The sequence below is a fragment of the Sturnus vulgaris genome, chromosome 3 (assembly GCF_052056855.1).
Source record: "Sturnus vulgaris isolate bStuVul1 chromosome 3, bStuVul1.hap1, whole genome shotgun sequence".
In the NCBI taxonomy this organism is placed as follows: Eukaryota; Metazoa; Chordata; class Aves; order Passeriformes; family Sturnidae; genus Sturnus; species Sturnus vulgaris.
Window position 1 is genome coordinate 7603275 of NC_142245.1, and position 27083 is coordinate 7630357.

Sequence of the window (27083 nt, forward strand, 5' to 3'; positions counted from 1 at the left end):
GGCTTTGTACAAATAGGCTGGGAAAGCTTCCACAGTGGGATAAATCTTAGCGTTTGTTACATCTGGTTTTGATCAGCTGGTAGTATTTTTTTGTTGTTGTTCTGAAGACTTTTAGAGTCATTACAGAGCTTAGATGGGCAGGGACCTCTGGAGTTGTCTGACTCAAAGCAGGGCTAACTCCAAAGCTAGACCAGGTTGCTCAGGGCCACATCTAGTCAAGGTCCAAGTATGTCGCAGGTTAGAGAATTCTCAACCTTTCTGCACCTGCATACTGGGGCTATACTGCTCCTATGGGGAAGAACTTTTTCCTTATGGCCAATCAAGGTTTCTTTTGTTGCAGTTTGTGACCATGACCATTTATCCTTTCATTGTGTCTTTGAGAAAAGCCTGGCTGTCTGGACTACAACCCCTATTAAGTAAGTAGTTGCAGATGGCTGTAGAAGTCTCACAGCCTTCCTTTCCCCAAGCTGGACAAACCCAATTAATTCAGCCTCTCACTCTATGTTCTGTGTGCCAGCCTTTTCCAGAAAAAAAAAAAAAAAAAAATTCTGGTATTAGGTATTCCAGAGAATTACAAGAATGCGAGTTCTTTTTAAGAAGTTTTGAGGACAAGGTATTTAAGTGTGTGTCTCTGAGCAAAATAGACTTAAAAATTCAACTTCAGTAGCAAAGTTGCTAAAATTTTACTCCCAATTTTTAAATTAGTCAGCACCATAGAAAATCCCAGAGGCTTTCGTTATTGGGCTGCTAAACTAGAACTAGTGTGCTTAACAGAGAACTTGTTTTAAAATTCAGAATTGCTTTTGCAATGCTGGGGGAAAAGGAACAAATAGGAAAGACAAAACAGATATGAAAGAATCATGAACCGCCTGTGTTTTCACTGAAAACAAAGAAAACAGCATTTTGCTGGAAATTAATTAATTTCTTTTTAGCGTATTTTTGCCTATTCTATTAAGGACATATTTAAGTAGTCTGTGTCCTCTGCAGAGGTTTGAGGAGGAGTGAATCTTTGAAATCGGGACTCTGGGGATGCCGCCATCCCCTCCTGCTCCAGGCAAACCAGGAGGTTTGCTATGTGACTGTGCTGCAAAGTAGGCTGACCTTGGTTAAGTGGGTCCAGAAAATCTTACCTGCTTTACCAGAGTAACTGTGTTTGTGTGTCCTCTATCTGCAGCCTGCAATTTCCTGAGATACTGCTTGGTTCCTTGTTACATGAAATAACTGCATTAACATTGGCTACTTTCCAGAAATTTGGGCTCACTACTGTACTCAGTGAATATAGTAACATTGTCTCTCTCACCCTGGTTCTTCTGAATTGCTGAATATAAGAAACAAAACTAATCAGTCCTTCCTCATCACTGGAAGCGAACGTGAACCTTGCCCTGGTTTGGAGTGAAGGTTTGTCCTCTGTTCCCCCCAGGTGTGGGTGGGGAAGCTGTTCTCACTAGGGACCAGGATTTCAGGGAGTCTGAGCTTGTGCCTTTAGGCTTGAGCCAAACCAGAGTACTATCCAAGTCTGTCCTGGATAAAATATGCAATGTTGCAGAAAAGGCTTTTAATCAATTACCAATAGTAGATGCTAAAGGCAGTTATGTTAACATTAAACAGTTTGCTTCTGGGAATTTCTTACAGTTTGTGGACCGCCTTCATGCGCAAGTGGAAAGACAGGTGTCTGATCCAGTGGTACAAGCTGAATTAATTAAAGAGATGGCTCAGAGGAATGCTAATGATACCTGCCGTAGGGTTATCCTCAGCTTTCCCCTCGAGCCAGCACCTAGCTTAGCACAGATGATAGAAGCCTGCACCAGGAAAGCAGAACTGCTCAGTGGACACAAGAGAAATCCAGGACTGGCACACCCAAAGGCCATGGCAGCTGTAACACCAGAAGCCAAGAAGCAACCAATGTCACCAGAGCAGCTGCAGCAGATCATCTGCTTCCAGTGCAAGCAGCCAGGACACTTCGCCAGAGACTGTCCACACAACCAGAAACAGAAGAACACCAACAAACAAAAAAACTAGCTTTACAGCGCGTACCCGCCATTAACACCATAGCGCGCTCGGCTATAAATACTGGGCCCCACACTAGCAAAGGACTCTCTTTTAAACAAAAAGGGGGAGGATGGAATAGAGGGTGTGGGGATGCATGGCAATGAAAGTATTAAATGTTCAACTAACAAGGTTTGGAAGCCACTAGGCCATTTTAGGCTCGTGACTACCAAAGGTTTTTATTTCAGGTCACCTGATTGGACAGTCATAACAGTGGACTTACCTAACAGTACACAGGACGTGACGTTAAACCACATGAAACTGGACAGTGAGTACTTTGTTGTCGGGGACACAGCACACACGCACCTAGAGATTGAGATAGCTCCCATGACCATCAAGGGAGGCATAACTGGCCTTATTCTCCTGGCACGATGTCCTCTACCACCATATTACCTGATTGAGGGACAAATCCTCATCCAGGCCATTCCTGTTCCACAGGAGGTCCCAGTAGATGGAAAATCACCTGAAGTCTACTGGGCAGAAGTGGTGGGTGAGGACAAACCTTCTCTGGCATGCAGCCTAACCCGTGGATCAGACCACCTCCATGTGGAGGGGGTACTGGACAGGTGCTGATGTGACTATCATACCCGAGAGGATGTGGCCATCACATTGGGAACTTCAGCCTGTGGCAAGCAGAATCCAAGGTATAGGAGGAGTAAAATTGGCAAAAATATCAAAAAGCATCGTGCAAATTGAAGGGCCAGATAGAAAATTGGCTAGCATCCATCCATTTGTTACAGACTATAAATGCCCTCTATGGGGGAGAGACACCATGTCCCAGTGGGGGGTGAAATTAATTATTCCTAATACTCCTCGGGATTTTTAGAGGCGGCCACTGTAGAGCGCCCTACCCAAAAATTGAAATGGCTAGATGATACTCCAGAGTGGGTAGCACAGTGGCCGATGAGCTCAGGGAGCTTGAAGAGCTTGTGGAGGAGCAATTGGCTCAAGGCCACATAGAGGAGACCACAAGTCCGTGGAATTTTCCGGTCTTTGTAATAAAGAAGCCGGGAAAGGACAAGTGGAGGCTGCTCCATGACCTCTGGGGAATAAACAAAGTAATTGAGGACATGGGTCTCTCCGACCTGGGATGCCTTCTCCAATGATGCTTCCCAGAGATTGGCAATTGGCTGTTCTAGACATCAAGGACTGTTTCTTCCACATTCCCCTACACCCAGAGGATGCCCCATGGTTCGCCTTCTCGGTTCCTACCATCAATCAAGAAGCCCCAGTGAAACGCTACCACTGGAAAGTTTTGCCCCAGGGATTGAAATGTAGTCCCTCCATCTGCCAGTGGCATGTGGCCTCATTGCTGTCCCCGGTGCATGCTCAGGAAAGGGAAGCCATCATCTTGCATTACATGGATGATGTGCTTGTGTGTGCCCTCGGTAATTCTCTACTCCAAGACACACTTGACCTAGTGGTTAAAGTTTTAACCTCTGCTGGATTTCAATTGCAGGAGGACAAAGTCCAAAGGATGACACCTTGGAAGTACCTGGGCTTGGAAATTACTGCACAGACCATTGTTCTGCAGAAATTGGAAATTAATTGTAATCCAAAAACCTTAACAGATCTCCATTCCTTGTGTGGGTCTTTGAATTGGGTTAGGCCCTGGCTAGGCCTCACTAATGAGGACCTAGAACCTCTCTTCAATTTATTGAAGGGGGAGAGAGAGCTGCTTTCTCCCAGGGAAATGACCCCAGAGGCAAAGACTGCAATTAAAAAGGTACAAAAGGCTTTAGGAGAGAGGCAAGCTCACCGTTACCAGCCCGAGCTGCCCTTCAAATTCATTGTCCTAGGAAAACTGCCACACTTACACGGGTTAATATTCCAATGGATCGAGGGGCAGAGAGTCACTCTTAATCATAGAGTGGGTCTTCCTCTCCCACCAAAGATCCAAAACCATCACTAAGCCACAAGAGATGATAGCTCAGCTAATTCGGAGAAAGCAAGGATGAGACTGTATGAACTAGCTGGTTGTGACTTCACATGTATTCACCTCCCAGTTAAACTGTCTGAGGAGGGAAGGAACTCTCTTGAGAGATTGACTAAAGAGATGTTTGAGCATTTGCTCCAGAGCAATGCCAGTCTGCAGTTATCCCTGGACAGCTATAGAGGACAAATATCAGTCCATGCCCCATCTCACAAGCTGTTTAATGAGGAATTCCACCTCATTCCTCGTGAGAAGAGGAGTCGGAGACCAAAGTTCTCACAGTGTTCACGGATGCATCCGGGGCATCCCACAAGTCGGTGATGACTTGGAGAAATCCCCAGACTCAGCATTGGGAAGCTGATGTTGAATTTGTGGAGGGATCACCCCAGGTATCTGAACTGGCAGCAGTGGTGAGAGCCTTTGAGAAGTTCTCGGAGCCAATCAACTTGGTAACAGACTCAGTCTATGTAGTGGGGGTAGTGTCCAGGGCGGAGCAGGCAGTGCTCAGGGACATCGAGAATGAGCAGCTTTTCAGGTTGCTTTCCAAACTAATTTACTTGATTTCTCATAGAGAACACCCGTTCTATGTGATGCATGTGAGGTCACACACAGATTTGCCAGGCGAAATTGCTGAAGGGAACCATCAGGCAGACTCACAAGCAACCCCAGCAGAGCAAGCACGCCTCCCTGACATCTTCCAACAGGCAAAGCTGAGCTACCAGCAGTATCACCAGAATGCACCAGGTCTAATGCATCAGTTCCAGCTAACACGGAGTCAGGCTCGAGCCATTGTGACCACCTGTCCCAACTGTCAGCTCCAGACCATGCCATCAATGGGCATGGGGGTTAACCCCCGAGGTCTTGGCAGTTGTGAGGTATGGCAGACAGACATCACACACATTCCTAGTTTTGGTCGCCTCAAATATGTGCATGTAAGCATTGACACATATTCAGGCGCAGTCTATGCCTCTGCCCACGCGGGAGAAAGGGCAATGCATGCCAAACAACACCTAGTGCAAGCCTTTTCAGTGTTGGGGATCCCTAGGGAAATCAAAACTGATCAGGGCCCAGCATATGAGTCCAAGGAGTTCCTGGAATTCGTCCAGCAGTGGGGAGTGGAACATAAAACTGGCACCTCCCACTCCCCCACAGGCCAAGGTGTAGTTGAGCGAGCCAATCAGACGCTCAAGCAGGTCTTGGCTAAACAGAGCAGTTCAACTGCGTGGAATGTCTCCACAGCAGAAGCTCTGCAAAGCCATGTTTACTATCAATTTCCTGAATTGTTCATTTGAGAGCATGAGTCCACCTGTGGTACGCCACTTTAACAGTGGTAAACAGTTCAAGTTATCCCAACATCCTCCAGTCTTGATTAGGGACCCAGAAACCTGGGAAATCAAAGGTCCCTATGAGCTCGTTACCTGGGGGTGTGCTATGGGTGCGTATCCACTCCCTCAGGCCCTCGGTGGATTCCCCAAAAGTGGGTGAAACCGTATGTCCCCAAACATCCTGCTCCAACTGAGGGGAACGAGGAGCAGGTGTCTGTGGCTTCGAAAAGAAGACACCGCCAGAAAAAAGGAAAGGAAATCCTCATAGAGGATGACATTCCAGCAGATAGAGACTTTTAACAGGTTTTACAATGTCTGTCTTTCCTTTTAGAGAAAAGCTTCCCTTCTCTAGGTCCTGTGATGAACCCCATCCACATTGTCTTCCTGTTAACACTGAACAGTTTAGCAGCTGCAGGAATCGTCCCTCAGCCACGTCAGAACATCTGGGTGACCCTGGCACACACACTCCAAAATCGTGCTGCTATAGATTTTCTCCTACTGCTGCATGGACATGAGTGCCAGGAATTTGAAGGACTTTGCTGCATGGACCTGACCTTGAGAGCTCCTAACATCCATGCTACCCTCCGAAACATGAACAACTTGATCGGACAAGTGAAGCAAGAATCTGAAGATTGGTTCAATGAACTGTTCAAAGGCTGGGGACTCACAGGGTGGTGGACATCTATAGTTAAAACAATTATGTTAATTTTTATTATTCTTTTCCTTGTAGTAATGGCGTTCGGGATCCTGCGTCACTTGGTTTTCAAGGCTATTAATAGCCTAATTCCCTCTACCTCAGTAGTCAATCACATAGAAATGAAAAACTTAGAACAATCTAACCCTCCCACCAACTACAAGTGGTAGGCAAAATCATAATTTGAATCAAAATGAACCTAATATCCTTCTTTCAACTTTGTTAAACAAAAAACGGGGAGATGTTGCATCTCCCTAAAAGCATTGGATATGGTACATTCCATGACCCCTGCAATGTCCTGTAGTCTGTTCCCTCTCCCTCCTAGCCATACCTGGCTGGCCGAGATCCAATTTCTTCCCACCCCCCTTTCAGACCCTAGAAAAGACCTGTGCCCCCTGAGCTTGCCCTCTTTCCCTTTCTCTTTCTATCTCCTGTTGCTTCTGGGGAACCACAAGAAATAAACCCTGTAACTTCCTCAGGGGAAAGAGCCTCTTTTGTTATCTTTTATTTACGTCCATGTGGCAGGGCCCGGGAGGCTTCACCCTAACATCTGACCTAGTTCGGAGGAAAGGGTGAAGACTCCATAAGGGCCAGAAAAAGCCACAGGAGAGAATCAGCTGTGCAGAGAATCACAGATCAAAAAGACTGAGGGACTACACCAAGGTTCAGCATGCAAGCAGGCAGGGCTCAGTAAAGCCTTCACAGCCTAGCCTTGGAGCACAACTGTTACTATTTGTCTGGCTTCCTGTCCCATTCTGCTTCTGAAATCATGACATGGGTGACAGTGCAGAGGAATCCAAGTACACTTTTGCTGCTTCAGTTGTTAAGCATCCACAGTTTTCCTAAATAAATGCTTGAGATCTTCCTGGTGACTGTCTCAATGCTGCTGGCTGAGATTGCTGGCTGTTTTATATATCCCACTTCGAGAACAACCCCCAGTCCTCTAAAGAGAACAAAAAATCAGTTATTTACTTTCATCACTCTTGCACTTTGTCTCCAACTAACTCTAATGCAGTTGTCATCCAAATAAGTCAGTTCAGCAGGATACTTCAATTTAGCTTGTAAATGGTGAGAGCAAAAAAAAGGCCTTTTAAAACTATTTTAGGGACCTCACTATAAATGCAGCCTAAGAAGATTATCCAGCACACTAAGAAGCTAGATCTCCATTCAGAATCTTAGAAGAAATCGCTGAAAATAACTGTGGGCACTGAAGATGCAAACCACTTTAAATATTATTTTATGAGCTGAACACACAGTATAATTAGGTTTAGGTCTAGCTTTTTCCAATAATATGAAAAATGGCATAATTAACCCCACTCTTCATCCCAAGCCGAGTACATTTTAAACTTACCCCAGGCTAGTTGAAGGTCCTTCAGCACTGGCGGTTGCTAGAGTTGGGAATTAGCACAGTGCAAGAAAGGAGAGAGAGAAAGAGAGAGAGAGAGAGAGGAGAGCAGTGGAGCCTTGACATTTCCCAGGATGGGACTGTCACATGCTAATCACTGATTTGAAAAGCATAACAAAAGCCTTCTAATTATATAATCTTCAGGTCACATCCTCACGTGCCCAAGCAAAAACCAGGACTGTGCACTTGGAAGAAGGTGATGCAGACTTTCTGACTTTTTAATTAGCATTGCACAGGGCTGGGGAGGGAGAGTGAGGAACCCTGGGAAGTGATGGCAGCAGGGGCCATGTGGGGCTGGTATGGCTGTGCTGCCTTGCCAGGCTCTGAGGACCTTAAGTACCTCCTGTGGCATCCAAAAAAGACAACTGCCACTTGGGGACAGGGAAACGGGACCAGCTCCTCCCTACCTGCTGACACCCTGGCTTTCCTAGGGATGCCAGGGCCAAGAAGGCGCAGGGGCCAAGGGCAAGGTTGCCATAGTAGCCATGGCAGGGAAGCAGCAACAATCGGCACTTGAGTATTTTCTGTTTCTTGCTACATGATGAAACATTTTCTTTTGAATAAAATTATTTAAGGGCTTGGAGGGTAGGGAGCAGCAGCCCTCCACACCTGCTCCATTTTTTCCCTAAGGAGGATCAGCCCTTCACTGGAGGGCTCTTTGCTCCAAAGGGCCTCAAGAAAGCATGTGGAGAATGCAAGTAACCCAAGGGCAGGGTTGTCAGGGGAGTGCTTGAGCCAGTCCACAGAGTTACTCTTGTTATGAATGATGTTCTATTTTTTCCAATTTATCAAGCAACAAGATTAAATTTAATAGTAAGTTTTTAATAGTAACAAAATGAATACAATCAAAGTATTGGAGATGACAATTAAAGTATTGGAGATGAAACAATCAAAGTGCATATATTTAAGAATATACAAAATTTGGCAGTAAGTAATTTAGTATAATTGAGGTTCGTATAAAGCATAAGCAAAACTGACCGGGGAGGGGCCCCCCTCCGACCGGGGATACGGGGAGTGGCTCCCATTCCTCACATACCAAAGCATTCGGGCTAACAATCCCACTTATATACTGTAGGCTACAGAAGTTTCTAGAAAGCTCCTCCTAGTTTCTATTCCTAAAATCTACGTAACTATACTGCACGGCGCATGCTCTACTAATGGGTTAGGGGGTCTCTCATCCTTTTGAGGGTCTTATTTCCGATGAAGGCTCGTCGTCTTCCTCAATGACCGAGGTGTAACCCGCAGGTAGCGCAGACGCCCTGTGTGACTGAGCAGATGTTTTCCATAACATGACTCTAATTAAGTCCCATGCTTGGAATCATTCCATTTTTGCCCATTTCAAGGTTGAAGCTCTATTTCTAGATGCTGCTTATTAGACCTACGTCCTTCTACTATTCTTATTTGACTTTCTTTCAACCTTCTTCTTCGACTCCCAACATCTGGAAGATGTCCTTTGTCCTGTCTCACCCATCTCCCCCCTCACTCTGTAACAATTGTCTTCTATTGATCTAAATACAATTTTGTTATATAGTTACAACTTAATTAGCACAAATCACATTTATCACACTCTGAAGCATAAGAACAGGGAGACATAAAGGAGGAGACACAGTAACAAAAGGCAGAATAATTTCTCCCTGAAACACAAAGATATGCTTCAAAGATACCCTCCAGGCAGAAAATCTGAAATATGAAACTGCACAGCCTAAATCAGTATAATTGCTGTGCAGCATAGATAAATGTGGAGCCCTAGCAAAGGAGTTGAAAGGACAGACTCCTAAATTAACAGAAGCTTTCTTAGAAGATGCTGCTACCTCTGAAATCAAGGACTAGGGAGAGAGGACACAGCACTTATTTTTTTGTTTGGTTGGGGTTTTTTGTTTGTTTGTGGGTTTTTTTGAGCTGGCTATTTCAGAAGCAAAACGCAGGAAAATTGAACAAAATCAACTGTTCCCCTCTCAAGCACAAACTCAGGTGTCCTTTTACAGTCCCCCTGTAGGAAGTGAGAATAGTGTGTGTATGTATGTATGAGAAGTATTTTCACTTCAAGACAGAAAGCATCTGAGAGGCAAAATCCCATGAGATCATGCAATACATTTCTTCTGCTGTAGAGAGCCACTTCTCTCGGAAGTGATTCTCCATCTCCTGTGGACAGGCTGTTCCCAGAGGTTGGTCCATAGACCACGTAAGCCCTGCTGGAGCAGGCACCTTTGGGTGGCACAGAATGTGAGTCAGCAGCATTCCTATGAACCACTCTTACCCCTCTGGGGGTGGTGGGGAGCCTTTATGGGGCAGAGCAGACCTAAATAGACCATCAGAGTGGTGGCTGTAGGACCCTGAGGAAACACCCTCATGGCAGGTGTTGTGTCTGGGTTGGAGGCTGTGGCGATTCTTATACAGTTAAACTAGTGCGTAAAAATATATTTTTTTCTTTTATGGTAGTTTTTTGCTTTAAACTCCAACCTGGTGCAGGTTACCTGGAGGATTTGTGTAGTCTCCATCCATAGAGTCAAGACAGGATGTGCTGAAGGGCAGCTGTCGTGGGTGACCCTGCGTGTGCAGGGATCTGTTGCAGAGAGGCCTTCCCCACATCAGTGACACAGCACTGGGGTCTCTTGTCACTTATGTCACCCTTACTCTGAAACTGGTATAGCTTTCCTCCCTTTTAATCCTCCACACTCAGTTTTGTAGTGAAGGTTGAAGAAGACCTCCAAGATCACTGAGTACAGCCATTAACCCAACACTGCCAGGCCCACCAACAACCCACGCCCGTCCCCAGGTGCCACATCCCAGGGTTGATACTTCCAAGGATGGTGATTCCCTGTGTGATTCCAATACCTGCCCACCCTTTCCATGAACACCTTTCTTAATATACAATCTATTCCGTGGCACAACTTGAGGCTGTTTCCTCTCGTCCTGTCACTTGTGGCCTGGGAGAAGAGGCCACCCACGTGGCTGCTCCTGTCGGGGAATTGTAAAGTGACAAAATCTCTCCTGAGCCTCCTTTTGTCCTGGCCGAGCTCTCCCAGCTCCCTCGGTAACTTGTGGGGTTGGCGCAGCGAGTACCTACCAAGATTTTCAACCATCATTCTCGTCTTTACTTGGCAATACGAGAGATACTTTAAAAACCAGCATGCCTGCTGAGAAACAAGCAGCCCGTGTCACTGTTACAGTCACATACACACAGAGATACTTAAACGCACAGCAGCTTAAAGCCACGCGTAATTCCCAGAGCCGGGCGCTCTGTGAGAGGAGCAGGGCGGGCGGAAGTGCCGTGGCCCGGAAGGGAAATGCTGCGGATCCGGGTCGGGGAATCCGGGACGTGCTGGGCAGAGAGGTGAGAACGCTGAGGAAAAGAGGTGTTGGAGCTCCAGGGGGCGTCACGATTCCGCGGGGAGCGGGGCTGGAGAAGAAAGGAATGCGCGGGGGCTCGGGGGGGGGCGGGGCTCTGCGAGGGCCGCTGAGGGGAGGTGGGCAGGGAGGGGATGGGGTCCGGAGAACGCGGGCGTGGGAGAGGATTGAAGGTCCCCAGACACTCGTGGAGGGTGTGCGGGGCGGGTGCCGTCGGAGCTGCTCCGTGCCCGGGGCTCTGTGCTCTGAACTGAGAGAAAGGGGACAGAACCCTGTGTGTCAGCTGCCATGATGTCCCTTCTCCCTCACTTCTGCCAAACTGCCCCGAGCGGGGTCAGCTTGCCTGTGAGCTTCTGTCCAGCCCCGGTGGAGCTCCAGTGGCGAGAGCGGCCACAAAAAGGGGAATTTGCTCTTTTCCAAGCCCTCGTTTGGGCTGTTGCTTGTGCGCGGCCACATCAGTTCTTTGTCCTGGCTGTGGAGGTGCCAGTGCAATCACCCAGGGAATAAGCTCCTGCCGGGCTGCTTGCAGCTCTCGCCTCTTCCCTGCAATAGCTTCCCATAGCAGGAAGTGCAGTGGGAGGGTGTGTTAATGTTGGGTGTATTAATGACGGATGCTCAGCCCTAATGGGCTGCTATCGGCGCTGGGAATACACTGGGTGTGGGAAGGGGAGGCCGCCTGCTTCCCAAGGCAAGTCCGCTCCCTCCCCTCACCAGGCTCAGCAGCCTGGACAGCTCCCTGCAGAACGGAGCCCAGAGTGAGATAACGTGAAAAAAAACATTGTATATTTGGCTCTAGCTTCCTTTTTTTAGTCTAAGTCCTGCAAGTTGCTGAGTTGAAAAGTGATAGGGCAGAGGCTGCTACCTTCTGTGAAATTTCCCTTGAAGGTTTGTCCTGTGGACTTCATTGAACCAAGAAGGTTCCATCAGAGTGGCAGAACTGCGGTTCCCAGTTCCTACCAGAACTGCTGGTAGGCTCATGCTTTTGCTGGGAGTTTTTTCAAACTTGCAGCTTTTGGCTGAGGAATATATATATTTTTTTTTTAATTTATTTATTTTCTGAAGCCGCAGAACTTACTAAACAATGTCCCAGAAGAATATTTTTTGCTCCAGTTGCATACAGATACACCAACATGCAGATAATCAACAGTGATTTGAGAGAGTGCCTTGTTACATAGAAAAACAAATAATGTGCGCTCAGACATACACAATGTGCTTAATCACCTTAATCACAAGTAAGGACTGCTTTTTCCTCTTCTTTAGCAAGGAAACATGAGTTGGGCAGGGAGGAAGAGAGGAAAGCCCAACAGAGGAGGAGGAGGAGGGAGAGGAGGCGGTGGAAAACGAGGAGGCAGCAGTGGCCATTCAAACAAGTCTCAACTTGGTGGAAACAGGAAATGTTCAACCAAAATCTGGGATGATGGAGATGATTTTTGTCTCTTTGAGGAACCAAGGCTAGAATCCAGGTATTTCTGTTAATTTGAGGGGCATTGGCATAGAGATGTCTGGGATACTTGGCGGTTGTTTGGGATACTTTTTTGGATGTTGTCATATATAGACATTTGGGTCTGGTTTTTGGACACGTTTGAATATAGAGAAGAGTGAAAGGGTGATGAAAGTGTTTCAGTATGAAGCAGTTTTTACATGTATTTTTTTGATTATTGTTTTATAAACTTGATACCTAAGAAAGTGTTTTATTTTTTAAAGATTAGAACCTCTGATTGTCTTCTTTGGTCGTAAAGTAATTTCAGTACACTTTTGGTCAGAAGACACTAATATTAATATCCAAGTAATTAATATATTAATATTTAATATTAATTATATTTAAATATATAGGATATTTATTAATATATTAGGATATTAATATTTGTGTATTACAAAACAGAAGCTGGGCCATGTAAAATCAGCAGTTTAGAATTAGTTTAGTATCCTGTGTGTCTTCTGATCCATCTAGCTTAGAAATATTGTATTTTAGTAGTGTAGTCTAAGAACAGCTTTGCCTAGCAAAGTGTTCAATAAACAATTTTGGATGTGACATAAGATACAAAACATATATGCACGTGTGTATGCAGATAAAGACATACAAATCCTGGTCACATAAGAGTGAATCCAGATGAATAATCCTTTGGTGATAGATTTCTCTTATTTTTATTTTCCTGTTTTGAATTACAAGTTTGGGCCCTAACATCCCAATTCAGTCATGAACATTTGAGCCAGGCAAATAACTCATGGTTATGTCCTATTTTAATTTTCAGATCAAGTGTCCCTGCCAGAAGAGGAGGGCAAATGAAGCAGAGACCTGAAGCAAGAATGCCTCTGCAGACCATATGCATGACATCAGAGAACCAGAGAAAAGTGAAAGAACTTCTTCAACAGCTGCAAGGGCAGGAGCTGGCTCCTGAATCAGTGTTAGTTTAAATGGAGGCACTGCTTCCAGATTTTCTACATGAGAGTGCTTTAGCAGGCATATTGTTAGAAATGGAAACAGTATTTTTTTCATTAACTTTTAATTGTATCTCAAATCCTCTGTTTTTGACTCTGCTTTGTTCTTCTATAATATTAACTCTGGGAAAGGGGTAGCCAAATCTTCCCTTTAAATGAAGGATTTAAAACTGTAGAGGCAAAGTTTTATGTCTACTCAACAGTTTAATTTTGTTACATTTTAACTTGATAACTCTTTTTATCAGTGTAGCTGGAGAAGATGATGATGAGCCCAATTACCTCAATGATAAACAGTGCTGGTCAACAGAACAGGAAGCTTCTGATGTAATGCCGAGGTTGTCTGCTGAGCCAGCTGAGCACAGAATTGTAGACAGTGAAGTGTCTTCATTTGCTGTGCACAAACTCTCCAGGTGATGCTTTTTAGTGAATAATTTGTATCATGAAGAGGTAGATCACTGGTCTCAATACTCTATAAGCCCTTCTTGTAAGTGTTCTTCATCCATTTTGCTCAGATGTGGATATTTATTCAGTACTTTTGCTTCGTTTGGGAGCATTTTGTATGTGACGGCTTTTTCTGAAGAGTTTAATTTCTGTAGTTGAGTGGGGAAATCTAACCTTGAAACTATTAAGTGCTACATTCTGAGGTGTGAGTCAGTGGCTTGCATGCTCCCTTATTGTGAGCCTAATCAAGCAGATCTGTGGTTATTTTGCTTCATATGAGCCTCTCACTCACCTGTTACCCTGTTTTCTCTGTTTTGGTGCAGGTATGGTTTTGACTGTGAGCGTTGTAGGGCAGTGCTGAGATCCTGCAATGGTAATATTGGGGCATCATTAGAGTATTTGCTATTGCAGTGCTTCTCTGAAAGGTATGGAGAGAAGATGCAGGTTTCTGCAGCAGCTGCTGAAGCCAGTCAAGAGGAATGTTTAGAGCAGAGACAAGAAGAAGCTTTTGCTCTCTGGTCAATTTATGGAGAAAAATTTGTGGAAAGGATTAAAAATCGTGTTTGGACTTTCAGTTTGGAATTAGACTACCTAGCCCACAGGCTCAGTAAATCTAAACAAAACAGTACAAGGGACACAGCAAAAGAGACCTCAAAGGAAATATGTAAATATTACTGCCGAGGAGGCTGCAGGTTTGGTTCAAAATGCAGATTTAGACATGAATTCCCTCCAAACCATCCACTAAATGCATCCAAGAACTGTGTAGACGATGCTCATCTCAGACATAATGATGGTCCCATATATGAACTTGAAGTAAGATTTCCTGACGAGAACAAGTATCCTCTTCAGGCACCTCTTGTGGCATTTTACTCCACTGACGAGAATCTGCCTCTTGCTTGTCGTCTGCACATCGCTGAATTCCTCTTTGGAATGGCCTTGGCAGCTGCAGAGTCTCATGAGCCAGTGGTGTACACCTTGGTGACTTGCTTAGAAGATGAACACAAGATCAGTGAGTTACTGAGCAATACTCAGCACAAGTTCAGTGTTCCTCCCGTGTCCCTGCTGGCAGCACCTCCTGTAAAGCCACAGACAGAGAGTACGCCTGCTTCAAATCAACAAGCTGAAGGTACACCAAATCTCCGTTATGGTTTCTGGGCTAAGAACAGTCAGAAAGATTTAAAAGAAAAAAGAGAGATGAGGCAGAGCCCCCAGTTCAGCCATCTGTTCCAAATCTATTTCTGGAGATTAAAGTCATGTGGTGAGCCAGATTCATGATCTGTCTGTGCCTCATGAAGTTCCTTTTGTAATCAAGCTGTAGCAGAGAGGTTTTGTGCTGGCCAAAACTGAGTTCAAGGAGCACAGAGTTTGATTTGGCTGAGTGAGTGATGCCTATTGCCACCCAATCCATGGAAAGCATTGAGAGGTGTGAGCTCACCAGAATGGACCAGGGAAGTGTGCTTGGAAGGGAGCAGGGAAGGTTGTTTGCAAGCTTTGCTGCATCTGCAACTCATCAATTCAGAAACCTCTTTTTTTAGATTACTTAAAATTACCAACAGCTCCTCAAAATTAACTTACAAAGGTGGGTTTAAGGCTGAGCAAATGTGACAAGTGGTTATAGAATGTTGTTCAAGGTATGATCCCTTTGTATTTATACTTGTGCAAACAGGTTGATTTCACAGAGGGAGAGCTGAGGCTGTGTCACTTGTGGCAGGGGGACTTCAGGGCTCTCAATTCCAAAACTGCTTTTATTTAAGGCAAGCTTTTTTCAAGACAGTTTTTAAGAGCACTTAAATAGTGACAAACTGTGTTATTGTTACAGTAAGACAAAGTATTCCATTTTTTAATATCTCTGCGGAAAGACAGCTTTGTTCCAGAAACTGAGATGCCAAAAAATTTTCTTTAGTTAGAAAATATTCCTTATGCTATAAAATATCTCTTTTTTTTTGGCAAAAGTAGCCTTAAAACTTTCAAGGGCTGGCTGACAGTCTGAGCAAATCCCACTTCAGTTGATAGGCAAATGCACTGAAGTACCTGGTCCAGTTTCAGCTTTGGTTTAAAAGTACTTGGCAGTGGCTTAACACTTAATTAATTAAAACTATACTAATATGTAAGCTGGTGCTACTATCAAAGCATTTTGTGTTTCAAAGAAGGGGTTATGTATTGGAGAGGTGAGCTGAGGCACATGGAAACATTCAGAAAGGCAAACCACTTAATTATCCTGGCTCCCTGCGTGGCCACCCAGACCCTGGTGCAGGGGTAGGGACAAGTGGAATGGGGCTGGAGAAGCTGTAGGTGATTTGGTGAGGTGAGGGGAGTTTTCCTGATGATGTTAAACTGAATGCATGTCAGAAACAGTCCTGCAGACCCTCAGGCCCAGTCTAACAAGATTCTTTGATGAGATTGCTGCTGGAATATATCTCTCTTTCCTGCATTGCCCTTTCCTTAGCAATAACAATACTTAACTGTACACTCACTGTCTCAAGCCTCAACAGTGTCAGTGCCTCAGGAAGAAGAGGTGGTGGCAGAAGAGGAGGAGAAGGAGGAAGAAGAGCCTGAACAAGTTGTGGAGAATGAGAGTTATGTGAACTTGAAGAAGAAGCCTTCCAAAAAATATGATGTGCAGGCAAAGTCTCTGTATAACGAAAATGTTAAAATCTGCATGCAGTTTCGGCAGAAAAAGGTACAATGTGCAGAACATAATTTTGTTGCTTACTTTAGAGAAATAAATATTTAAGAAACAAGCTGTTTCGGACGGTTCAGTGTTCTTACTGCTGTGCTGTCTGTTTTTGTCCATCAGTCTTCCAGACACTTTCAGTCCATGCTGTATGAAAGACAGAAGCTCCCTGCATGGCAAGAGAGAGAGAATATTCTGGGTTTGCTTGAGAGTCACCAAGTTCTTGTTGTGAGTGGCATGACAGGGTAAGAGTGTAGATTGCACATACAGACTTTATGTATCAAAGTATACACAGAATAACATGAAATATGATCCATGTTCTGGAAAGGTTGGGGTGGTGGCTCATCTGTGACCAGTGACAGCAGTCCTAGGTGAACTTCATGTGAAAGATCACACATGAAACAAAGCAAATTTCCAGTGGAATGCAGTCAGTTTATGTGGGTGGAAGGTGTTGAACTTGGGTTTTTAATTAATTCCTGACTTTGCTGTACAGATGTGGGAAAACCACTCAGATTCCTCAGTTTATCTTGGATGCTTCATTGCAAGGCTCACCAAGCAGAGTTGCAAACATCATCTGCACTCAGCCTCGCAGGATCTCTGCCATTTCTGTGGCTGAACGTGTAGCCAAGGAAAGAACAGAAAAGATTGGGCTCACTGTTGGATATCAGATCCGTCTGGAAAGTGTAAAGGTACATATGCTTTGCTTGCTGGTTTTCATTTAGTCCTATTAAAATGTGCTTAGTGCTTCTCTAGTGTATAGAATCTCTGCCCTGTACCTGCCATGCAGTGAGATAAGCAAGTTTGTATCATCTGTATTTTATAAAATACTATGAAACATGTTCTATATTTTATTTCATCTCAAGTTGCACTGTTCACTTTGCAGAATGAGAGTGCAGTGCTGTGTCTTGCTTTCTGTTGAGTGAGGTGAAGGGGTTTGAGAGTGTAAGTAATCCTGCTGTCCTTTGGAAGGCTACTGGCTGCTTTTCTGCCTGTTGCCATTCCCATGTCTTCCAAGAGGAGACTGAAGGGTACAGCTACAGCCAGACAGAAACTGCTGTGTTGGAAGTGGAGTTTTGTCTGTGTTGCAGCTGATTACTTTTTCCAAGAAGTATGCTAAAAAAGAGACTCACCAAATCTTTCTAGGAGCAGAGATATGAATTTTTTGTCAAAAACAACATCCACAGGAAAAGCAGTTCATATTTTTTGATAGGTAGCAATTCTCCTTGTTAAGAATCAGGTGTTGTCAGTGTCAGCCAAGAAATTAAAATCCATCTCCAGCAGGACTTGCTTGTTCCCTCTCAGTCAAACCTGGCACTGAGCTGAAACCAAATGCTTTACAGCAACAGATGTAAAGCATTTTCTTTGCACTGTGTTAATTTGCCCATAGTCAACTGAATGCTTTGTCTTACCCTTCAAGTCCTCAGCTACCAGGCTTTTGTACTGCACTACTGGTGTGCTGTTGAGAAGGCTGGAAGGAGATCTGACTTTGCAGGGAGTCACTCATGTTATTGTTGATGAAGTTCACGAAAGAACAGAAGAAAGGTAAATAATCTCTTATCCTGTAAGCAAAATGAAGAAACATAGTCAGAAAGTGGCTAAGGTGCAAGTAGCTGATCCTGTGGCAGTATTCTGGGATGGTGGAAGGAGTCTGGGTTTAGGTTCTTGTCTTTGGGCAGTAGGAAATTGTGCTGCAGCAGCTTGTGAGAAAGCAAATCTCTGTAAGTTGCTGTGCCTCCAGTGTGCTCTCACATTTTAGCAGTGTTGCAAAGAGGTTTTGGATGGGGCTGGAGGGTTAAGTAACTTTAACCAGAGCTGTCTGTTTCTTACAGTTTCCTTGTTTCAACTTTTATCAAATGCCATAATTCTTCACATGCCTTTTGGGGAATTTTTTCTCATGATGCGGGATTCAACAGAGCAAGGGACAAATGCTCACATTTCCTCACAGTCTATAGATTTCACTAGACAGTCTCATCCTAACCTGCTCTAGCCTCCTGCAGTTTTATCCCATTTACCTGCCGATCACATGCAAAAGATAATGTCTGTCAGTATCTCTGTAAATTAAGTGGCGAGCATCCTTTTCTTTGTTTTCCTTGTCAAACACTGCAGTGTAGTGGGTTTCTAGGAGGCTTTGTCTGTTACCCATTATTCTGTAGCTCAGGTAGTATTTTAGCCACTTAAAAGGGCTTCTGTCTCTCAAGGATTCCTCTTCCTTCTTATTTAAAATCACTTCAAGCCAGTCTTCCAGTCAAAGCCACAAAAACTATAAATATATAGGGAAAAATACAGTGAGCAGGGAAGAGTGGGTAAGTTTGAGTAACTATTTCAGTGAAGAAGAGGAGCAAAAAGGTCTCATCTGTTACTTTGAGTTAATTTGTTATTTGTTATTTGTTATTTGTTCTTATGTTGTCGTTAATGTAAGTAATTTATAAAATTTTTGGTTGTTTAAATGGTTTTGCTAAGTAATCCTGACACTCCAGTAAGGGACAACTAGAAAAGAGTCAGATTTGCAGATTGCCTTTCACTAGGCCATTCCAATAAGCTCATGCTTCTGTGATGGTGTTGCTGTGCTGTTGGAAAACACCAGGAAGGTGGACAGAAGGGGGAGAACAATAGTCTGAAAGTTAATGCTGGACGCGTTGAAATGTTCTTTTGCCTGTTTTCTTCAGTGACTTCCTGCTGCTGGTTTTGAAGGATATAATGGTTCAGAGGCCAGACCTGCGCATTATACTGATGAGTGCGACCCTGAATGCTGAGCTTTTCTCTCAGTACTTCCACTCCTGTCCAATCATTAACATACCAGGTGAAAAACATTCATTTTTATTATCATTCATTGTATCAGAGATTTGTTCTCACTATTTCTTCCTGCAAAGTGTTTCTCAATTCAAGATGAGGATGTATGCAAGAAGTAGGATGCTGGAGACATAGAGGGAGAGACTGATGAGATTTAGGAGAGAAAGGACTTGGAAATGTTGACATTTTTGTGCTGTCTGTATACCAGCAGAATTTCCCTCCTCAGAAGACAGTCATTATATGGTGTGTGCATTACATGGTTCCCTGGGTTAGTTTCACCATAGCTGACAACTCTTCTGGATCCTTGTGAGAAAGGGATCAGTGAGAGGATCCAGCCGGATGTGTACACATTTAGCAAAATTCCGGAGTTACGACATGGAGCAAGAGAGGAACATGGGTGTGTTCCCATAAGTGTATCAGCCCTTCTCTGCATGTGTGAGTGCATTGTGCAGGTTACCATGGAATCCTAGATTGGTTTAGGATGGAAGGGACCTTGGAAGTGATCTAGTTTCACTCCCCACCATGGGCAGGGATACCCTTTCACTAGACCAGGCTTCTGAAAGCCCCATCCAGCTTGGCCTTGAACACTCCATGCTTGGAAGACACTCACTGTTTGTCCTAGTCAGAAATTGTGTTGAAAAGTGCAGTGTTGATGAGAGCTGCGAAGCCAGTGTATGTCATAATAACCTGTATAAAATTACAACAATCTTTGTTCTTTCATCTTTTCTCCATGCTGTTATGCCATGTGTAGATAGATTTATTTTCATGTTTCCTTTCAGGTCGAACGTTTCCTGTGGACCAGTTTTTTCTGGAAGATGTGATTGCAATGACAAGGTGTGAAATTCACACATTCTCAGATGCATTTGAATGGTGAGGTTGATGTTGCAATTTTGACCTTGAGACTGCAGTAGTTCTGTGCATTTATTTAAAAAGTAAATCCTCTCAGATTTCTCCTATCACCTGCACTCTTGGAGTTCTACTAAAGCACCTTGACCTTCATTTTATCTATGGTTTATACAAAGTTCCTCTCAGACTTACAAAAAATATTTTGGATACCCTATTTCTGTAGTTAATTATTAGAAGGAGACTGTTTGGCTTCTTTCCACACTATCAAATGTTCTTCTGCTGTCCAGGTATGTTTTAGAGGGCAGCAGTCCCTACAGGAGGAAGGTAAAGCAAGAACAGAATGAGAGACACAGAAGAACTGCATTTGAAGAAGTAGAGGAAGACCTGAGGCATGCTGGCCTTCTGGAAACCACTGACACAGTGGTCAGAGATTCAGACCCAGACCAGAAATTAACTCTGAAACAGCTCCTTACACGATATAAAGGTGAGCTCCTTCTTAAATTTAATAAATTGGCACACACTAATATGGGATATTAGCACTGTAAGCTGAATGCTTAGCTCTAATTCAGAGTTTTGCACTTGTGAAGTTCTAGATAAAAAACTTCCTGCCAGTTTAAAAAAAATAAAAGAGAACCCATTGTTCTTTTAAACTACAGCAAACATTTGGCTGAAACTACTTAGCATCTGAAAATAGACAATTTTCAGCTGCTGTCTCTTTCCATCCCTTTTCAGATGCCTTGTTAGTTCCACTTTGCTCTCTGTATCTGTTCTTGCTGAAGCAGCTTTGCTTGAGGCACAGCATGGATCTGCCCTCTTCAGGTGTAGACAGGTGCTCTTTAAACTAAGCTGTAACTGGTCCCATGCTTCCACAGATCTTTTTTACAAGACATGGATTTACTGCATGTTTTGTTTCTTTTTTCCCAGGAGTCAGCAAGGCAGTGTTGAAAACAATGTTTGTCATGGACTTGGACAAAGTTAATCTGGAATTAATTGAAGCCTTGCTGGAATGGATAGTTGCTGGCAGACATTCATACCCCCCAGGTAATTTCATTGTCCTTGGGCAATAAATGAAAGAAGATTCTTGGGAGCTTCTTGGACAGTGCAATGCTAATGATTTGCATGCAGAGTTTCTATAGCTACTGACTATTTTTGAAAAATATTCTAGTTGAATTACAAAGCTTGTGATACACATGGAAGGGGGAATGTGAGAAAATTGTCTACTTTGAAAAGTCTTTTGTGAAGGACTGTTACAGCCTGTGTGCTTTTTTTTGGTACAGTAATTGAACATTAATAAAATATTGTGCTGTCCTTTTTGTTGAGTGATTTAAATTTTTTTTTTAATTACATTTATAGGTGCTGTGTTGATATTTTTGCCTGGCCTAGCAGAAATCAAGATGCTCTATGAGCAGCTTCAGACCAATGCTCTTTTTAATAACAGGCACAGCAAGAGGTAAGGCAGAAAAGCTCCAAAACAGTCAGTCTTTACCCATAACTAAAGAGTCATTTCCTGCACAAAGCCTGCCTTTATCCAAGGATGAATAAGCTTTATTAGATGTGTAAGCTGACTCCACTCAGGGTAATTGCTTTTCTACTATCATGTTGGCTCGCTCCTTCTGCTTTTCTCCTCAGCTCAGGAAGGTCAGTTATTAAAGTTCTCAGAGACCCTAGTGAGGAGTGGTTTCCATTTTGTGCTCTGCATGATCCAGGCTGCTGAAATCTCAACCCTTCATTTGTATTAGAGTGTTTGCTGAGTTACATTTAGTTGTGGTTGTGTTTGGCCTTGGACGGTTACAAGGAGAAGTGACTCTCTGGACAGTGTCTAATGAGACAGAAGTGTGTGCAGGCAGATTGTTCCCAAGAAGGAAGAGGCTGGAAATGCCCTGAGTGTGTTGTCCTGTTATCCTTGCAGGTGTGTGGTTTATCCACTTCATTCCTCACTGTCCAGTGAAGAGCAGCAGTCTGTGTTCCTCAGGACTCCTGTGGGAGTTACCAAAATTATCATCTCTACCAACATTGCAGAGACATCTGTCACCATCAATGACGTGGTCTATGTGATTGACTCTGGAAAAATGAAAGAGAAAAGGTACTGGCATTCATTCCTCGGGGTTTTCTAAACTATTTTAAGCCTTGAGATTTCCAAAGAGCTGGGAAAAACTGGAAGGAAACTTCGTCTGTAGAAAGCTGCTATGAGGTGGAGAAAACCAGTCTAAACTCAGATCCAAGTGCAGGGGTGGGAGTTGTATCTATATAGAAGTTGGCAGCATCTGCCTGCTCAACCTCCAGCCTGTTCTCTCTGCACCCCTTATAAGGGCAGGTGATAGGACAAGGGGTAAAACAGCTTCAGTCTGAAAGACGGGAGGTTTAGATTCGATATTAGGAAGAAATTCTTTACTGTGGTGAAGCACTGGCACTGATTTTTCCAGAGAAGCTTTGGCTGCCCCATCCCTGGAAGGGTTGAAGACCAGGCTGGACAGGGCCCTGAGCAGCTTGGTCTAGTGGAACGTTGAGGAGAGAAGACAAAGGACTCTGCACGATTCAGTGTGAATCAAGCAAAAGCCATTTATTGTGCTTCTAAACATTGTTTATGTTTACTTCTATTATACTTTGGATTGCACAGTCACACATTATTTGATTGGTAGCTCTAAATTCTCCATGAGGTGAGCACACATCTTTTTCCTCATCTAACTTGGGCTGACACCCCTTTGTTTGTCAGCAACTTTCTGCATCTTTCTTCTTGCAACATCAGCTTTTTTATCCACAGAGATGACCTTATTCAGAAGGTTTAGGCTGGTTCATTTGGTACATGTCCATTTTCCTGTAAATATGATCCTATTCCTGAATGTGGCAGGGGGAAGTTGGAATTGGATGATCTTTAAGGCCCCTTCCAAGCCAAACTATTCTGTGGCTCTGTGAATACAAACCTGTCTCTTGTTCTCCTGTAGATATGACCCAGGCAAAGGAATGGAAAGTCTGGAGGACACCTTTGTGTCCAAGGCTAACGCTCTGCAGAGGAAAGGGCGGGCAGGACGTGTGGCCTCAGGAGTCTGCTTCCATCTCTTCAGCAGCCACCACTACAACCATCAGCTTGTAAAACAACAGCTGCCAGAAATACAGAGGGTGCCCTTGGAGCAGCTCTGTCTGAGGTGAGCTGTTATGCTTCTTGAAAAAGCCAGTGTGCAGAATGTCCTTCCTGTGCTGCAGGGAGGCACCTGCCACGACCTGCACCAAGCACCATCCTCACGCAAACGTTAAAAGAGGCTCTCCTATCTCTGCTGCACGCTATACACCCCTTTGTACTGGAAGGAAACAAAGCAGTACAAATATATAAAGTAAAAACTTTATTTCAAACCTTAGTGTACTAAATAGTTCTTACAGAATCACTATTCCACATTGCTCCCTGACTTCAGCTTTTTGTTACAGGCCCTCTTCTAGGGAGTGTGCTCTTGAAAGCATGTTTTCTGTTGGCTTTTTTTGTTCTTTTTCTACAAAAGCTTTCTTTTTTTATCCTATGTATGGATCTAAGCAGCTTTTTTTTCCTCTTTGTTTTTTCTTTTTAACTTTTCCTCCCCTCCTCTAAAGAATTAAGATGCTGGAGATGTTTTCTGAGCAGAGTCTTCACTCCGTCTTATCACGACTGATCGAGCCCCCTAGGATCGAGTCTTTGCAGGCATCAAAGGTGCGACTGCGGGACCTGGGAGCATTAACTCCGGATGAAAAACTCACCCCTTTGGGATACCACTTGGCTTCGCTGCCTGTGGATGTCAGGATTGGCAAACTCATGCTGTTTGGCACCATTTTCCGCTGTCTGGATCCTGCACTGACCATAGCAGCCAGCTTGGCCTTTAAGTCACCTTTTGTAAGTATTCTTAACCCAAGTGCTGTGTTTTTGTGTGGCAGCAAAATGCTGTTGTGACTTGCAGTACACTACACGAGTATATTAATTCTTTTTAATGTGTTAATGCAGTGAAAACAGTCCAGTTATAAGCAGAAGTTCAAAACCATGTGGTAGCAGCAAGAGTGGTATTTATATACAGTAGAAACAGTGAATATTATTTTCGATTTCTAGCTAGGAAGTGCACACATTTTGTCTGAATTTGGTGTGAAAATTACTGGTAATATAAATTGTGAAACAGTGATAATGATGGAGCTGACATATCTGAGCTATGAATGCAGAGGTCAGTTTGGATCTCAATTTGTGTCTTCACTGTCACTTTGGCTTTTTTGAAACAGGTGCTCTTTTGAATGCTTCATATTTTCTGTTATCCACAGGGAAAATTTGCATTCTGACCTGTGAGCTGCTGTGAAAATAACAAAGAGGATATGCCATGTAGCTCTAGAATGGCTTGTCCAAGTGGTGAGGGAAAGAACACACTAACCTGTTACTGCCTGTTTAGGTGTCACCATGGGATAAAAGGGAAGAAGCAAACAAAAAGAAGCTGGAGTTTGCAGTAGGAAACAGTGACTACCTGGCTCTTCTCCAGGCCTATAAGGTGAGTTTAAACGCGGTAGCCTCTCTTGGGATTTTGTGATGTCTTTGAAATTCAAGCAGAAATGTTTTATTAAAGACTTCCTCTCAATCAGGGATGGTGTTTAAGTATCAAAGAAGGCTCTCAAGCAAGCTACAACTACTGCAGGGAGAACTTTCTGTCAGGAAGAGTTCTTCAGGTAAGTCAGTGTTTGTGGCCTGGCACAGGGACTGGCAGAATCCCAGTGACAGAAATAAGCCACTGGAGCAGACTTCCTGCCTGGTGTGGCAGCCGTCGCAGAGCTCTCTGTCTGTTGTAGGAAATTGCCAGTCTGAAGAGGCAGTTTGCAGAGCTGCTTTCTGGCATTGGCTTTGTAAAGGAGGGATTGAGAGCCAGGGATATTGAGAAGTGGTCCCAAGGAGGCGATGGCGTATTGGATGCCACAGGAGAGGAGGTAATTCACAGCATTTCATCAGTGCTTCGAAATGCTGCTGCAGTTTTTCATGTGGGCAGTGTCCAGAAAGGCTGGGGCCAGAGATATCCTGAGGTTACATGATGATCAGCGTTCAGTAGTTGTAGGATCTTCTGTGCTTTGGCACAACTTGTGCTTGCTTTCTCTAGGGTGCAAGCCACTTTGTAGCCAAATGTCAGAGAGCAATTCAGCTGGACACCAGGAAAGTGGTGGCCAATTTGTTCCATTGATAGTGGGGGGAAACACAGCCCAGGTCCAGCCTGAGGCTGCAGGAGCCATGACTTGTCCTCCTCTAATCAAGCACTAGAGTGCAGCTATAAAAGTGAACCAGTTTCAGTGATTCCTGGAGCAAGGCTTTACCTTTACACACTGAACTTTAACTTTACACACTTCACACACTGAACTGTAGGATCCCTAATGGTCCCCTATTGATTTCACAGGCAAATTCAAATGCAGAGAACATGAAGCTGATCTCAGCTATGTTGTGTGCTGCACTGTATCCCAATGTTGTCCAGGTAAAAGAATGCTTTTTCATTTTTCCTTTTTCTATCTAGCATAGCCATACAGCCTGCTTTCATTTGGGCTCAACGTGGCAGCCTTGAGCCTGGCTTAGGTTGCCAAAGTTCGCTGCTTGTGGTGTCCGAGATTGGAGTAGAGCTCCAGCTTATATTGCCTGAGACTGCTGGTGTTCCTACAGGCTGATTGCAGTGTCACACAGAAGCCAGCTGCAAATGTTAAGACACTTAAAATTACATCTTTTTAGAAGGCTGAGGTTACAAAGGAAGTCAGGGTTAGACAGTACCTGGAGTGTAATGCCGGTCTCCAGTAACTTGGTATGTTGCTACTACAGAATTTGTTTTTGAAAAACTTAAAAGATTTTCTGGTGCAGAAGATTTTTATAACCTTTTTTCTTACCATACAGGTGAAAAAGCCGGAGGGTAAATACCAAAAGACCAGTACAGGAGCAGTCAAAATGCAACCAAAAGCAGAAGAGCTGAAGTTTGTTACTAAAAATGATGGTTATGTTCATATTCATCCTTCGTCTGTGAATTATCAGGTCAGGATGCTTTTTTCTGCAAAGCATGCTCTTTTTTTATAAAAGAAATCACCTTTGCTTGAGTATTTAAAATTACACTGAGGCTCCCTATGGATGTTTAAAATAAAAAATCTTAATGATTGAGCAATCCTGCGTTAGGATTGCAAATAATGGTGCATTCTGGAGTTAGGAGTGTCCTCTTGGGCACAGTTAAATTCCAAACAGTTGTTGACAGCTCTTACGGGTCAAGGAGGGTCTCTCAGTGCTGGAGGTGCACTTTTAGGTACATTTGCTGTTCTCTGCAGCTGTAGAAGAGGCAGAGGAGGCCTGTATGGCAGAGGCAGGAGGAGCAGTGTCACTCTGACCAGGCCGCTGTGTCCCTGTCCCAGACCAGGCACTTTGAGAGCCCGTACCTGGTGTACCACGAGAAGATCAAGACAAGCCGCGTGTTCATCCGAGACTGCAGCATGGTGTCCGTGTACCCGCTGGTGCTGCTCGGGGGCGGCCAGGTGCACATCCAGCTGCTCAAGGGGGACTTTGTCATTTCCCTGGATGATGGCTGGATACAGTTTGTGGCTACCTCTCACCAGGTGAGGAGCAGGAGGGGCCATGCTAGGAGAGCTGCAGAGCTGAGCTGGAGATGAGTCTGACCCTTACCTCTGTGTTTCACCACGTGTGCTAGGTGGCCGAGCTGGTGAAGGAGCTGCGCTGTGAGCTGGACCAGCTGCTGCAGGATAAAATCAAGAATCCCAGCATGGATTTGTGTATGTGCCCCCGTGGCTCTCAGATCATTGGGATGATAGTCAAGCTTGTGACCACACAATGACATCAGAACAGCTTTCTGTAAAGAATCACCCATGGCCACTGCCTGAGAACAGACCAAGTAACATCAGTGTCCTGATGTATTCATTAGTCCAAAATGTGGCATTGACCACCGGAAGAAAAGGCTGGCAACTGTACGGTTTTGGGCTTTTTTTCCCTTTTGTTTGCTTGCTGGTTGAAATTAAGGTGGCTTACAGTAGACTCTGGGAACTGGGGAAACAGCAACTCTTCCAGAAGGAATAGAAACCTTAGTATTTATGGGACTATACCCTGGTAGTCATATTTTCTGGTCACACAAACACCTGGTAGAGAGCTGGTTCTTGTAATAGTCATGGCTGGAGGCAGC

The 27083-nt window shown here is 44.2% G+C and overlaps 2 protein-coding genes across 5 annotated transcripts in view; one reads left to right on the forward strand and one right to left on the reverse strand.

Annotated features, from left to right (window-relative positions):
• ARHGEF33 (Rho guanine nucleotide exchange factor 33) overlaps window positions 1-10489 on the reverse strand; it is a 37406-nt gene extending 26917 nt beyond the window's left edge. Inside the window, exons 1-2 of the mRNA XM_088160711.1 lie at window positions 10239-10489; window positions 7811-7937 (exon numbers count right to left, since the gene is read on the reverse strand). Coding sequence (XP_088016837.1) covers window positions 7811-7937; window positions 10239-10489 — 378 coding nt within the window. The remainder of the gene's footprint in view (window positions 1-7810; window positions 7938-10238) is intronic.
• A 197-nt stretch (window positions 10490-10686) lies between these two features.
• On the forward strand, window positions 10687-26874 carry DHX57 (DExH-box helicase 57). 4 transcript variants are annotated; one of them, XM_088160885.1, is made up of 24 exons: window positions 10687-10737; window positions 12012-12214; window positions 13004-13156; window positions 13436-13600; window positions 13955-14757; window positions 16115-16311; window positions 16429-16550; window positions 16799-16994; window positions 17723-17847; window positions 18972-19105; window positions 19875-19929; window positions 20229-20425; window positions 20866-20982; window positions 21295-21391; window positions 21851-22024; window positions 22884-23084; window positions 23521-23797; window positions 24336-24431; window positions 24523-24606; window positions 24727-24861; window positions 25320-25394; window positions 25802-25936; window positions 26305-26505; window positions 26598-26874. In XM_088160885.1, the coding sequence occupies exons 2-24, from the start codon at window positions 12021-12023 to the stop codon at window positions 26739-26741; spliced, it is 4077 nt and encodes a 1358-aa protein (XP_088017011.1). In that variant the 5' UTR covers window positions 10687-10737; window positions 12012-12020; the 3' UTR covers window positions 26742-26874. The 4 variants fall into 4 exon arrangements, with proteins under 4 accessions (XP_088017011.1, XP_014746639.1, XP_088017012.1 ...); XM_014891153.2 differs by lacking the exon at window positions 10687-10737 and adding an exon at window positions 11581-11719; XM_088160886.1 differs by lacking the exons at window positions 10687-10737; window positions 26598-26874 and having other exon boundaries at window positions 11871-12214; window positions 26221-26357.
• Window positions 26875-27083: the final 209 nt, after the last annotated feature.